Source organism: Salmo salar, chromosome 02 (assembly GCF_965601325.2).
Source record: "Salmo salar chromosome 02, fSalSal1, whole genome shotgun sequence".
NCBI classification, from domain to species: domain Eukaryota; kingdom Metazoa; phylum Chordata; class Actinopteri; order Salmoniformes; family Salmonidae; genus Salmo; species Salmo salar.
Window position 1 is genome coordinate 28,592,602 of NC_138292.1, and position 15,344 is coordinate 28,607,945.

Consider the following 15,344-nt stretch of genomic DNA (forward strand, 5'->3'; position numbering starts at 1 on the left):
TTTACTCCTCCTGAGGCCTCCTCCCACTGAGTTAGGTCTATGTCACGACTCCCCCCCCTGGCTTAGTGCAGCTGTGACCAGAGGGAGTGGGAGAGAGGCTTTGCTGAAACACGTATAAGGATGGGTCTATAGCTAAAGCAGGTTTTCCTATTGTTCTTTCTGTAGCAGAGAAACAAAGGAACCCAGAGTAACAAAATGAATCTCATTTCAACAGTTTATTGAATGTATTGTGTTGCAAAGAATGATTCACAATAACTGACAGTAATTATGTTTAACTATGCTGAATGCTCGAAACATTTAACTAAATGTAATGTTTTACTTTTGATTAATAGACCTTGCAATTCGAGAAGCATGGTGATAAGGAAAGGTGACAGAAAGACAAGGAAAGGTGACAGACAGGTTCAGTGTGATGATCCAGAGAGAAACAATTCCATAATTCGTCAATAACCCCGTCAAGTGCCTGGGAAAGTTATTTGACTAGACCCTAATGGACAGAAGATCCACATGTACACTGTGCTGGATGTACCAGCACAGTGTCCTCCCCCGAATAACCTGGCCGCTAACCCTGTACGAGGTCACCTCATCAACAACAGGCACTAGAGAGAATTGCGAACCGAGACCTACGCAGATGGCTTGGCGTGCCCCCCAGCTTCTCATGTGTGGGCCTGTACAGTAGAATAGCAAAGCTACAACTACCAATCTCATCACTGGTAGAATTCAAAGTGGTAAAGACCAGGCTGGTGATGATCCTCAGGGACTCCAAAGACCTGAAGATACAAGGTGTCATGATTTGAGTTCAGGACACAAAGAAAGTGGTCTGCCACCAAAGCCGTCAAACAGGCTGAAGCACGGTGACATTTTTGTAGTATATTTTTTGAACCCTTATTTTGTCAGGTATGTTGACTGAGCACACATTCTCATTTACAGCAACAACCTGGGGAATAGTTACTGTAGAGAGGAGGGGGGATGAATGAGCCAATTGGAAGCTGGGGATGATTAGGTGGCCATGATGGTATGAGGGCCAGATTGGGAATTTAGCCAGGAAACTAGCGTTAACACCCCTTCTCTTACAATAAGTGCCATGGGATATTTAGTGACCACAGTGAGTCAGGACACTTGTTTAACGTCCCATCCGAAAGACGGCACCCTACACAAGGCAATGTCCCCAATCACTGCCCTGAGATATTGGGATATTTTAATAGACAAGAGGAAAGAGTGCCTCATACTGGCCCTCCAACACCACTTCCACTAGCATCTGGTCTTCCATCCAGGGAGCGGCCAGGACCAACCCTGCTTAGCTTCAGAGGCAAGCCAGCAGTGGGATGCAGGGTGGTGTGCTGCTGACAAAAAGAGGGGAATATCTGCCAATGAAGACAACGAAGACCACATGCTGGGCCAGAGCCAACACCACTGAAAGGAGGCACCTGGTGCAGCAGGAAGGCAGGCAAATGGAGGATCAGAGAAGGGCCAAAGCAGTGAGGTTGGGAGCCCAGGGAGCCTGGAGTCTCTTTGGGTGAACTGTGGAGGATGGATCCTGACAGAATCCTGTTCCTGTTCAGATCTGTCTATGACGTGTTCCCATCCCTCACTAACTTACACAAGTGGGGCCTCACTGAAAACCCAAACCTCTCTCTCTGCAACAAACTTGGCACCATGGAGAATGTTTTAACATAGTACACTCTTGCCCTCTCCCTAGGCAAATTCAGATGGAGGCACGACCAAGTTTTAAGGGAACTGGCCATGATCCTCGAGAATCAACAGTGGAAAAAGAGGACTCCCACCAACAAAGGCCACCACATCAACTTAGTCAGGCCACGGGAAGCAGAAGTAGCCAGACCCAGGAAGGACGGCATCCTGGAACAAGCCAGAATGTGGGAGATGTTAGATCGTGGTATATGCCTGCTGACCTAGACAGAAAGCTGATCTTCCTCCCTGACATGGTTGTCACCACTCTCCGTCCAGACATCATCATATGGGCGGTGAAGGAGAAAAAGCTGGTGACTGTGGAACTCACAGTGCCCTCAGAGAGGTGTGTGGAAGCATACCAGCACAAGAAGGGAAAGTATGAAATCCTGGCAGATAAGATGCGAGGGAAGGGATGGAGTGTCTGGGTTTAGCCAGTTGAAGTTGGCTGGCATGCCTTCCCTGCCTAATCAGCATGGAGACTGCTTTCCGCTCTGGGCATCAAAGGAAAGGACAGAAGATCTGCGCTATAGCACCTAGCAAGTGCTGCTGAAAGTGACTTTTTCTGGTTATTATGGTGGAAAAGATCTGCACCAAGCTGGAAGCCATCCACAGGCGGGCAGTGATTTGGCCAGTTACTGTCAACGCACCATGTTGAGGGCATTCCTGGATAGGAGTTGAAAAGTCCAGTGAGAGGTGGACCGGGCTGATGACGCCTGTGGATCAGCAATCAAACACTGATTGTATCAGATACTACAAAACCCAGAATCGTATAATGAGAGGGAAAGGTCAGAATGGTTACTAGGCCGCCTACAGTGTAATCATTCTCTGTGCTATTGGTCATGAAATAGTATCAGAACGGCACTGAAAACCCTGATCCACGTGTTCTCCTGAAGGTCATATTTAACAAGCATGGTTAACAGAGTAGTCTAACTAGTTATATAACACACAATTTTTTTGTGAATCTAATTAAATATTCAGCTCAGGGCATACAGTGAGGGAAAAAAGTATTTGATCCCCTGCTGATTTTGTACGTTTGCCCACTGACAAAGAAATGATCAGTCTATAATTTTAATGGTAGGTTTATTTGAACAGTGAGAGACAGAATAACAACAACAAAAATCCAGAAAAACGCATGTCAAAAATTTGAGAAATTGATTTGCATTTTAATGAGGGAAATAAGTATTTGACCCCTCTGCAAAACATGACTTAGTACTTGGTGGCAAAGCCCTTGTTGGCAATCAGGTTTGCACACATCTCAGGAGGGATTTTGTCCCACTCCTCTTTGCAGATCTTCTCAAAGTCATTAAGGTTTCGAGGCTGATGTTTGGCAACTCAAACCTTCAGCTCCCTCCACAGATTTTCTATGGGATTAAGGTCTGGCGACTGGCTAGGCCGCTCCAGGACCTTAATGTGCTTCTTCTTGAGCCACTCCTCTGTTGCCTTGGCCATGTGTTTTGGGTCATTGTCATGCTGGAATACCCATCCACAACCCATTTTCAATGCCCTGGCTCAGAGAAGGAGGTTCTCACCCAAGATTTGATGGTACATGGCCCCGTCCATCATCCCTTTGATGCGGGGAAGTTGTTGTCCTGTCCCCTTAGCAGAAAAACACCCCGAAAGCATGTTTCCACCTCCATGTTTGACGATGGGGATGGTGTTCTTGGGGTCATAGGCAGCATTCCTCCTCCTCCAAACACGGCGAGTTGAGTTGATGCCAAAGAGCTCCATTTTGGTCTCATCTGACCACAACACTTTCACGCAGTTGTCCTCTGAATCATTCAGATGTTCATTGACAAACTTCAGACGGGCATGTATATGTGCTTTCTTGAGCAGGGGGAACTTGCGGGCGCTGCAGGATTTCAGTCCTTCACGGCGTAGTGTGTTACCAATTGTTTTCTTGGTGACTATGGTCCCAGCTGCCTTGATCATTGACAAGATCCTCCCGTGTAGTTCTGGGCTGATTCCTCACCGTTCTCATGATCATTGCAACTCCACGAGGTGAGATCTTGCATGGAGCCCCAGACTGAGGGAGATTGACAGTTCTTTAATGTTTCTTCCATTTGCGAATAATCGCACCAACTGTTGTCACCTTCTCACCAAGCTGCTTGGCGATGGTCTTGTAGCCCATTACAGCCTTGTGTAGGTCTACAATCTTGTCCCTGACATCCTTGGAGAGCTCTTTGGTCTTGGCCATGGTGGAGAGTTTGGAATCTGATTGATTGCTTCTGTGGACAGGTGTCTTTTATACAGGTAACAAACTGAGATTAGGAGCACTCCCTTTTAAGAGTGTGCTCCTAATCTCAGCTCGTTACCTGTATAAAAGACACCTGTGAGCCAGAAATCTTTCTGATTGAGAGGGGGTCAAATACTTATTTCCCTCATTAAAATGCAAATAAATTTATAACATTTTTGACATGCGTTTTTCTGGATTTTTGTTGTTGTTATTCTGTCTCTCACTGTTCAAATAAACCTACCATTAAAATTATAGATTGATCATTTCTTTGTCAGTGGGCAAACGTACAAAATCAGCAGGGGATCAAATACTTTTTCCCTCACTGTACCTACAAGATCCATATCCCTGGTGCATTGTACAGTTATATGGTACTGTTGTCCTGTGGTCCAATTAGCTGTAGCAGAGTGTGTGTGTGTGTGTGTGTGTGTGTGTGTGTGTGTGTGTGTGTGTGTGTGTGTGTGTGTGTGTGTGTGTGTGTGTGTGTGTGTGTGTGTGTGTGTGTGTGTGTGTGTGTGTGTGTGTGTTGTGTCGTGTCGTGTCGTGTCCCCTGAGCTCTGGTTAATAAGAGCTAAACACTGGCCTGCAGGTCTGGAAGGATGACTCAATAGAATAGCACACCTGACCTGCCATTCACACAGCAGATCACACAGGGTTACACACATACATAATAGCCAGTATAGCCATGTTAGGCAGATATAGTCAATAATCTGCCGGCATATTTTAACTGTAAAAGGGGACCAGAGCATTTACTAATTGTATCTTTCATATTGCCTACAGTAACTGTGTTTTTTTATATGTAGCTGCTTTGATAAATGTCTCCTTATTATCTTTGAGAAGTTGCTTATGTAGGCTGTTGATAATTTCAGACATAGGGATTTCTCTTTAGTCTTGACCTGCTAGGTGAGGGGAGGCATGGACAAGTTGACCCAGGGTTAAGAATGTGTACTATAATGATTCACCCAAGGCCATTATAGTTCAGCATTCAAAATGAAAATTGCTATCTTACTGTAACTGCAATGTGAGTTCATCCAGTGTAAACATATTTTCTTCTAGATTGATCTTTTTCAAATTGTCATTTTTTGATAGGCCTACACCAATGTTAAAGTGATTGTTTCATTTTCAGCTCAAAACATTCAGCTTAATATCTCCAAAAGCCCTTGCTTGTATTGTGCATTTGTGCAATTTAGTTCGTCTTCACTGCCTGGGGAATATTTAATCCCTAAATAAGACAATGATGAACAAATAGTGATGAATTAAATGTCTCTTCTGAAATCATCCCTTTTCAAACATCCACTGATTAATTAACTGCTGAACCTTTGATGGATAATAGCCTGGATTTTGCTGCTTTAATTTCACTCTGTGGCTTCGTGAAAATAAAATAGCGTATGGTTGACCTTTGAACATGATGGATTATTGACAGTATTCCAAAACATAGATCCAGAACATCTTTAAAGCCACATTTGCCTTTGCATAAATATTTTCTTTGATGGATAGTGATAAGATCTCTCCTCATCGCAGTCCCTTTCTTCTAAAAAAAAGTGTAGGCTACATATCCTACCTACCGCTCTCCATTTCCCCGTCCTCCAACTCATTATTGCTCTGCGCATCCAAGCCAAGCGCACGAGTCCGAAAGCAATTCAAGATGATGTCAATGGAGAGGCGCACCCTCGTTCCGAATCCAGAGAGAGAGAGAGAGAGAGAGAGCGCTCGCCGTGTAAGCACATAGCTGCGTGTGGTGAAGTTTAGTATACCTCATATAATAACAGTGTTATTGAACGGAGAGTCAATTCCAGAAATCCTCGCCTACTTCGCTAGATTTATTTTATTTTCTTGGTGTTGGGGAATAAAACTGTCTCTCAACGTTCGCCTTTTTTGTTTTTCTTTAGTCCGCCTGCGCTCTTGGATCTATTTGTCTGAGAGATGTCTGAGTTTAACCACTCAAATCTATCAGGCGGAAACGCTGCGGATCCGGACTACAAGTGGACATATGAGTATTACGACGATGATGAGCCTGTTTCGTTCGAGGGACTCAAAGCGCACCGATGTAAGTACGGGATCTCAATTTACAGTCCTGAACCCCCCCCCCGCCCCCCCTTCACCCATCTTCTCAGCGTTACGCATGCATTACTTTATTGTAGAAGTAAACTGTGATTAAATCATGTGTGCATGTATTTATGCATGATAATTGCCATGGCTCATTGCATTACATTCATATTTGTGGCTAGAAGTTAAAGTTAAGTACAGCAGATATTCTTCATGATGACAAATAGGTAGAGGGTGTGTGTGGTTTATGAGAGCTATTGAGAGAGGGGGGGGGGACCGCCTTAGAGTGTAAACCCTGCAGAGAAATATAAGCATGTCAATGCTGAGTGTCTTAGTAAGGGAGTTCCTTGTTTAGGCCTGTATGTGTCAGCCTCTTAACATTAGACACATACACAATCATTACATTTATTTTTCCTCTAGAATAACATGCACCAATCAATGTCACCCCAGTCTAGACATAATACATTTTCATAGCCCTCCTCTCTCTCTCCCCCTCCTCTCCATCTCATTGTGCTTAAAATACTGTTGTTTTTGTCATGCTGTAGATATGAGATATAATGACCTACTATACATTGGAACTAAAACATGTATTTGAGCTGTCAATCAAGTGTTGTTGTGTTGCAGACTCCATCGTGATAGGCTTCTGGGTGGGCCTGGCTGTCTTTGTCATCTTCATGTTCTTTGTCCTGACGCTTCTCACCAAGACAGGAGCTCCACATCCCGAGTGAGTCTCCTTATCAACCAGCCATCACATGTCAATCAAGTGAATTACTTAGCAATCCACCAACTTCCAGTGCCTCTTAACATGTGCACAATTATTTTCCACGGTAGGTAAATGGCAGACAGTGTGACTGGTCCATGTTCCAAGTTTCATGGTGCTTTTAGGACCATGGATAGCACCATGCTTATTAGTGGTGGTTCAGCAGCTCGGACAGTTTCTTAGCATGCACAATTAGTTATCACACCAGGTAAATAACATTTTCAGTGTGGCTGTTCATATTCAAAGTTTTATGGTACTTTCTTTCCAGCACCATGGACAGCACCAGGCGTGTTAGTGGCAGAGCCTTACACAGGCTGTGGTTAGTTCTGCTTCAGCACCACAGAGAGCGCCTGGTTCAGAGTGTCTCTTGGTTTTCCTCTCTGTAAATGAGACAATTCTCCCTCCCAGTCTCAGTGCACTTTGATGTCTGATGCCATCTTAGTAAAGGATTGTAATTATCAGCAGCCCTCTTCCCTTGTATCCATGGTTGTAGCATATGTCTCATTTGCACACTGTGCTTGCTCTCTCTCACGTGGGCGCGCTCTCTGTCAGCTCCCTCTTTTTTTCTTACTATACGCTCTGCTTTGATCCTTCTTTCTTTCTCCTTTTCAGAGATCTCTCCCTTGGTGGTCCCTCCCTCTCTTCCCCCTCCCTCAATGCCCTGTTTCTCTCCCACTCCGCTCATCTCTCTCTCTAGCCTCGTGCAAACAAACTGCGTTAAACTGTATGCGTTCCGGTGGAAGTCCATTCATTTCAATGGTAGAAGAGCCGCATCGCTGCAGCTCATCTGCCGAACTAGAGCTTTCAACTATGTGTTTATGGGACAGCATCAAGACATTTTTTGACAGGTCAATACATTTATTTGAAAAACTACAAGATCAAAGTTTATACATTTATGCAATTATGTGGTAACGCTTCACTTAACACCCAGTGTTATTACACGGTCATAATCATGTCATGATGTCATAAGAGCTGACATAACTTGTCATAACCTGTAATAATATGGTCATAACACTGTCATGACCCATATATTTACACCTGTTGTGAAATATATTGTGTTTTTTTTATGGCTGGTTATGACACCTACATAAGAGTGTGAAAACCTACATTTATTCAAATTAGTTTTTTTTCCTGCCAAAAAGTTTCCTTTCATTTGAAAGTTTGTCTCTTATATCCTTTGTTTTTATTGTAATGAATTCTTTACAGTCATGTTTTTTTCATCATATTTTAAATACCTTGTAGAAAATACACTTTATGACACTGTCATGAAGCATTATGACCATCCTGTGTCACTTTACATGGACTAAGACAATACACTTTATGACAAAGTCAAGAAGCATTATGACCATCATAATCATATAAGCCAGATAAGACTATCACTTACATGCCCTCATATCAGTCATCAGTCAAAAAGAGAGTATCTGCTCCTGCATTCATCCCTGTCAACAACAGAGCATTGGGGTAGGTGCATGTATGACATCAAGGTGTGTGCAATTACAATAATAATTTAACAACTTTAATAAATAAATATATATACAGTACCAGTCAAACGTTTGGACACACCTACTCATTCAAGAGTTTTCCTTGATTTTTACAATTTTCTTCATTGTAGAATAATAGTGAAGATATCAAAACTATGAAATAACACATATGGAATCATGTAGTAACCAAAAAAGTGTTAACTTCTCTAGGGCCGGCGGGACAAAATCGTCCCACCTACGTAACAGCCAGTGGAATTCTGTGGCGCGTTATTCAAATACCTTAGAAATGCTATTACTTCAATTTCTCAAACATATGACTATTTTACACCATTTTAAAGACAAGACTCTCCTTTATCTAACCACACTGTCCGATTTCAAAAAGGCTTTACAACGAAAGCAAAACATTAGATTATGTCAGCAGAGTACCCAGCCAGAAATAATCAGACACCCATTTTTCAAGCTAGCATATAATGTCACAAAAACCCAGAAGACAGCTAAATGCAGCACTAACCTTTGATGATCTTCATCAGATGACAATCCTAGGACATTATGTTATACAATACATGCATGTTTTGTTCAATCAAGTTCATATTTATATCAAAAACCAGCTTTTTACATTAGCATGTGACGTTCAGAACTAGCATACCCCCCGCAAACTTCCGGTGAATTTACAAAAAATGTACTAAATTACTCACGATAAACGTTCACAAAAAGCATAACAATTATTTTAAGAATTATAGATACAGAACTCCTCTATGCACTCGATATGTCCGATTTTAAAATAGCTTTTCGGTGAAAGCACATTTTGCAATATTCTCAGTAGATAGCCCGGCATCACAGGGCTAGCTATTTAGACACCCAGCAAGTTTAGCACTCACCAAAGTCAGATTTACTATAAGAAAAATGTTATTACCTTTGGTGTTCTTCGTCAGAATGCACTCCCAGGACTTCTACTTCAATAACAAATGTTGGTTTGGTCCCAAATAATCCATAGTTATATCCAAACAGCGGCGTTTTGTTCGTGCGTTCAAGACACTTTCCGAAAGGGTAATTAAGGGTGACGAGCATGGCGCATTTCGTGACAAAAAAATTCTAAATATTCCATTACCGTACTTCGAAGCATGTCAACCGCTGTTTAAAATCAATTTTTATGCCATTTTTCTCGTAAAAAAGCGATAATATTCCGACCGGGAAAGCGTGTATACGTACAAAGAGAGAGAAAATAAAAACATCTCGTGCCCTCGTGCACGAGCCTGAGTCTCAGAGTACTCTGACCAGCCACTATCCAAACGCGATAATGTGTTTCAGCCTGGGGCTGCCTCGATATCATTCAGCTTTTTCCCAGGCTCTGAGAGCCTATGGGAGCCGTAGGAAGTGTCACGTTACAGCAAAGATCCTCAGTCTTCAATAAAAAGAGCCAAGATGAACAACAACTTGTCAGACAGGCCACTTCCTGTTCAGAATCTTCTCAGGTTTTTGCCTGCCATATGAGTTCTGTTATACTCACAGACACCATTCAAACAGTTTTAGAAACTTTAGGGTGTTTTCTATCCAAAGCCAATAATTATATGCATATTCTAGTTACTGGGCAGGAGTAGTAACCAGATTAAATCGGGTACGTTTTTTATCCGGCCGTGTCAATACTGCCCCCTAGCCCTAACAGGTTAAACAAATCCAAATATATTTTATATTTGAGATTCTTCAAAGTAGCCACCCTATGCCTTGATGACAGCTTTGCACACTCTTGGCATTCTCTCAACCAGCTTAATGAGGTAGTCACTTGGAATGCATTTCAATTAACAGGTGTGCCTTGTTAAAAGTTAATTTGTGGAATTTCTTTCCTTCTTAATGCGTTTGAGCCAGTTGTGTTGTGACAAGGTAGGGGTGGTATACAGAAGATAGTCCTATTTGGTAAAAGACCAAGTCCATAATATTATGGCAAGAACAGCTCAAATAAGCAAAGACAAACGACAATCCGGAATATTTCAAGAACTTTGAAAGTTTCTTCAAGTGCAGTCGCAAAAACCATCAAGCGCTATGATGAAACTGGCTATAATGAGCATCGCCAGAGGAAAGGAAGACCCAGAGTTACATCTGCTGCAGAGGATAAGTTCATTAGAGTTAACTGCACCCCAGATTGCAGCCCAAATAAATGCGTCACAGAGTTCAAGTAACAGACACATCTCAATGTCAACTGTTCAGAGGAGACTGCGTGAATAAGGCCTTCATGGTCGAATTGCTGCAAAGAAACCACTACTAAAGGACACCAATAAGAAGAAGAGAAATTGCTTGGGCCAAGAAATACGAGCAATGGACATTAGACCGGTGGAAATCTGTCCTTTGGTCTGATGAGTCCAAATGTGCGATTTTTGGTCTTTGTGAGATGCAGAGTTGGTGGACTGATGATCTTCGCATGTGTGGTTCCCATCGTGAAGCATGGATGAGGAGGTGTGATGGTGTGGGGGTGCTTTGCTGGTGACACTGTCAGTGATTTCTTTAGAATTCAAGGCTAACTTAACCAGCATGGCTACCACAGCATTCTGCAGCAATACGCCATCCCATCTGGTTTGCACTTAGTGGGTCTAGAATTTTGTTTTTCAGCAGGACAATGACCCAACACACCTCCAGGTGTAAGGGCTATTTGATGAAGAAGGAGAGTCATGGAGGGCTGCATCAGATGACCTGGCCTCCACAATCACCCAACCTCAACCCAATTGAGATGGTTTGGGATGAGTTGGACCACAGAGTGAAGGAAAGGCAGCCAACAAGTGCTCAGCATATGTGGGAACTCATTCAAGACTCTTTGAAAAGCATTCCAGGTGAAGCTGGTTGAGAGAATGCCAAGAGTGTGCAAAGCTGTCATCAAGGCAAAGGGTGGCTACTTTGAAGAATCTCAAATATAAATATGTTTAGATTTGTTTAACACTTTTTTTGGTTACTACATGATTCCATATGTGTTATTTCATAGTTTTGACGTCTTCACTATTATTCTACAATGTAAAAATAAAGAAAAACCCTTGAATGAGTGCGTGTGTCCAAACTTTTGACTGGTACTGTACTGTATATATAACATAAAAACACTGTTGACAAGTAGCATATGGTATAATAGAATGTTTTGCCTTGTGTGGTAGGTTTTGTGGGTTTTGACACTCTTGTGTAGGTGTCATAACCAGCCATAAAATAACTACTGTGGTATGTCTTGTGGGTTTTCACACTCTTATGTAGGTGTCATAACCAGCCATAAAATAACACAATATACGTCACAACAGGTTTATATATATTTTATCATGACAGTGTTATGATCATATTATACCAGGTTATGTCAGCTGTTATTACATATTATGACATGGTTATGACCGTGTCTTAACCTGTTATGACGCTGGGTGTCAAATAAAGTGTTACCTATCATGTTTTATGTATTATATTGCTATTGGTGATTTTTATTTATAATAAAGTTGTGGGATGTAGCCTGTTACACACACCTGGCATGTGGCTGGAAGATAATTCATAAAACGTCCATGTGTGATTCTGATTGTGGTGATGCCGTGCATAGATTGCAACAATTGCATAGAAATGATCGTACGGCAATGTGATGATGCAGTCTGTTTGCATGCAGTCTGAGTTCTCTTTCTCTTGGAGCTTCATCCCCTCACACTCTCCCTTTCTCAACTGTCTGTAAACTGACTCTTTCTTTAAGCTCAGTTGTCCCCTGTGAACGTTTTATGCTGCTCTCTGAACCACCCTTATCCCTGTGACTGTGTGTGTGGCAGCTGTCACGGCTCTCTCATTAGCTGTCAGAGAGCTGTGCCCCTGAGTCTGTGTGTATCTGTTCTTCTGGAGTGGATCTCTGCCAGGCTCGGCTGAGGCTCAGCTCTGGGATCCCTTACAGACAGACCTCACTGCCTTCCAGACAGACCTCACTGCCTTCCAGACAGACCTCACTGCCTTCCAGACAGACCTCACTGCCTTCCAGACAGACCTCACTGGCTTGCTGATGAAAACAAACAGCATGCAGGGATCAGTGACTGATCAGCATGCTGCTCTACCTTGATACTTCCTAGGCTCTATCTATTGCAGGACTACAGCACAGCAAGCAGGATGGCAGTTAATGCATTTAATGTGACCAACTAGTTAAGGCTGGAAGTCTGTCTCTGTGTGTGTGACTATAACAACAAATGAAAAAGTAAATGATACCCATCAGTCTCCCTGAATCTTGCATTTCCAATTGTAGCCCAGTGTGTGTGTGTGCGTGCGCATGCATGGGTGTGTTGACACATCAGGCTTCTCTTCTTTATGGCTACGTTTAGACAGGCATCCCAATTCTGATCTTATTTTCACTAATTGGTAGTTGTATCATATAGATCAGCTCTGAATAAGATCTGATGTGGAAAGATCTGAAATGATTGGTCAAAAGGCCAACCTGGGCAAAAAAATTGAATTGGGCTGCCTGTCTAAACACAGCCTATTAGGCCCTAAGTGAATGTGAGAGCTGATGAGTGTTGGCTGCTGAGTAGAGGAGCTAATTGTCTTGCTGTATTCAGTAATGGAGGTCAGGGGGCCTCAAGGGGCCCCACCAGGGCCAAGCCTGTTAACCTCCCAGGTCTGCTGATCACAGCGCTCCACTGCTCTAGTCCAACGCCATGACATCCATTTACTCAGCTTTCTCTCTTCCTTCCTCCCTCTCTCTCTTTCTGCCTGCTTCAATGCAGCTATATACTGAGCTGAGCTGAGCTAAAGCCAAAAAACAAAGACACCCGCTAAGAGGATAGAAATATGGTGTTGAGCCAATATACACAGGAGTGCCAACATACACAGAATTAGCCAACGGACACGCAACACACAGCTCTTTCCAAACATGCATTGATTATTCAATCTAGACTTGTTTGAGCATGAAGGAAGAGTCATACGCCCCAAAAGGGAATACATGATACCCTCTCTTACCTACCATCCATGTCTCTTTCTTCCCTCTCCCTGTTCTCTCTTACCTAACATCCATGTTTCTTCCCTCTCCCTGTCCTCTCTTACCTACCATCCATGTCTCTTTCTTCCCTCTCCCTGTCCTCTCTTACCTAACATCCATGTCTTTCTTCCCTCTCCCTGTCCTCTCTCTTACCTACCATCCATGTCTCTTTCTTCCCTCTCCCTGTTCTCTCTTACCTAACATCCATATCTTTCTTCCTTCTTCCTGTCCTCTCTTACCTACCATCCATGTCTCTTTCTTCCCTCTCCCTGTCCTCTCTTACCTAACATCCATGTCTCTTTCTTCCCTCTCCCTGTCCTCTCTTACCTAACATCCATGTCTCTTTCTTCCCTCTCCCTATCCTCCTTGATTCTGATTAAGGCAACTTATGTTTTTCACTTTTAATTGTGAGGTAGTCACACCTATTTCTCTTCTAATACACTCCTGGTCCTCAATTGTCCCCCATCTAGAGGAGCTGAGCCCTGTAAGAAGCGTGTTCATCTGACCAGCTGTGTGGAGGACCTCCGCCCCCCTGCAGACCCTGACAACCGGCCCTGCCTCCAACTGGACTCCTCTCTCAGCCGCTCTCTCTTCCACATCAATGAGGAACAGGCCCAGGGGGGGTCCAGACCTAGAGCTGGGGCAGGAGTTGTGGGAGCATCCAGAGGAGGGCTGGTCCAGGGGCCGGGGCGAGGCAGGTCAGGCAGCCCAGAGGAGAGGGTGGTGGTGGGGATGGAAGTAGGTGTCAGCCGTGCCCTGCAAGGGGCTGCCATGTTGGGGGGGGACCGGACTGACCACAGAGAGGCAATGTCCCTGTCCCTCTTCAACATCCCTAACGTTGTGAACTCCGAGCACAGCTCCGCTCTGGAGGCGGACGATCTGCTTCTGGGGGAGCCACCAATCATCATGGAGGGGGAGTATCATTCCCATGGGGTCCATCACACAATTGACTGGGGGAACCACCAATCATCTTAGAGGGGGAGTGTCATCGACCACGTAGCGCCCTTCAGAAGATGGACTGTCCTGCCCATCACACAATAGACTATGGTCCTGCTTACTTCTCACACCCACCTCCGTTAGGACATTATAGATAATTATGAGGACATCACAGGACTCACCAGCCTTATATAGAGTTGTGTGAACCGAATTCATGGAGGTTCAAATAAGTCCTAATCTAACATTCTGTGTTGTGCCAGTCATGTACAGTGCAAGGTCTCCTAATTAGGCTGTGGTTCCAGCTTCTCACACCACCTCCATTGTGAGGACATTCTGGATTATTCTGGATCCTCCTACAGTAACTGTACCTCCTGACATTTTCATTCTGTTCAGATTTGGTTCAGGCTGAAATACTGTACAGTCAAAATATATAAACATTTAATGTTAATTAACAATACAGAGTTAAATATAGATATGTGATATGCGCTACTTTTCTAATCTTTATGTCAACAAGGTTGCCCACGCAGAGCCAGAACTTGTGACGTCACATCTCAACACTAAACTGGAAGTTCAGCTTCATCAAGTTGCTTTAGAATGTTTTTGTGTTTTTTTTTATTTAACTAGGAAGTGAGTTAAGATTTTTTTTAAATTTACAATGACAGCCTACCCCGGCCAAATCCTCCCCTATCCCAATTGTGCGCCGCACTATGGGACCCCCAATGACGGCCTGTTCTGAAACATCTGGTATTGAACCCGGAACTGTAGTGACGCCTCTAGCACTGCAATGCTGCGCCACTCGGCCCCCCCGTATATTGGCGGAAGCCTTGCAGGAATCAAATAAAGGGATGACGACAACAGAAGAGGTAAGGAGAATTTGATGCAACAACCAAAATGCACCAGAAAGGCAAGACTCTTCTCTTGGGTTTCCAATTCAACAGCAGTCTGAATGTTGTTCTTGTTCAGTACTAATCGTAGCACACCTGTTCCTCACTATAAACTGTTATAGACAACTTTTTATATACCATGTGTTGCTCCTGTCAATGCTTTACCTACATGTCATATCAGTCTCGTCTGCCAAGTCTATAGAAGGTTGTGACTAAATAAAACTAAACTTAGCAAAGATAATTTGTAAAAATCCAAATAACTTCACAGATATTCATTGTAAACACTGTTTCCCATGCTTGTTCAATGAACCATAAACAATTAATGAACATGCACCTGTGGAACGGTCATGAAGACAATAAC

General features: G+C 43.4%; 1 protein-coding gene across 1 annotated transcript; it reads left to right on the plus strand.

Moving 5' to 3' along the window:
* The first annotated feature begins 5,501 nt into the window (after positions 1 to 5,501).
* LOC106579439 (melanocortin-2 receptor accessory protein 2A-like) lies at positions 5,502 to 15,230 on the plus strand. The gene is made up of 3 exons (XM_014159347.3): positions 5,502 to 5,963; positions 6,587 to 6,686; positions 13,634 to 15,230. The coding sequence occupies exons 1-3, from the start codon at positions 5,840 to 5,842 to the stop codon at positions 14,136 to 14,138; spliced, it is 729 nt and encodes a 242-aa protein (XP_014014822.1). The 5' UTR covers positions 5,502 to 5,839; the 3' UTR covers positions 14,139 to 15,230.
* Positions 15,231 to 15,344: the final 114 nt, after the last annotated feature.

Bases quoted from the DNA above. Each gene is read 5' to 3' on its own strand.
- LOC106579439 (XM_014159347.3), top strand. From the start codon at position 5,840: ATGTCTGAGTTTAACCACTCAAATCTATCAGGCGGAAACGCTGCGGAT. The intron at 5,964-6,586 runs GTAAGTACGGGA...GTTGTGTTGCAG, and splicing joins GGGACTCAAAGCGCACCGAT to ACTCCATCGTGATAGGCTTC. The intron at 6,687-13,633 runs GTGAGTCTCCTT...TCCCCCATCTAG, and splicing joins ACAGGAGCTCCACATCCCGA to AGGAGCTGAGCCCTGTAAGA.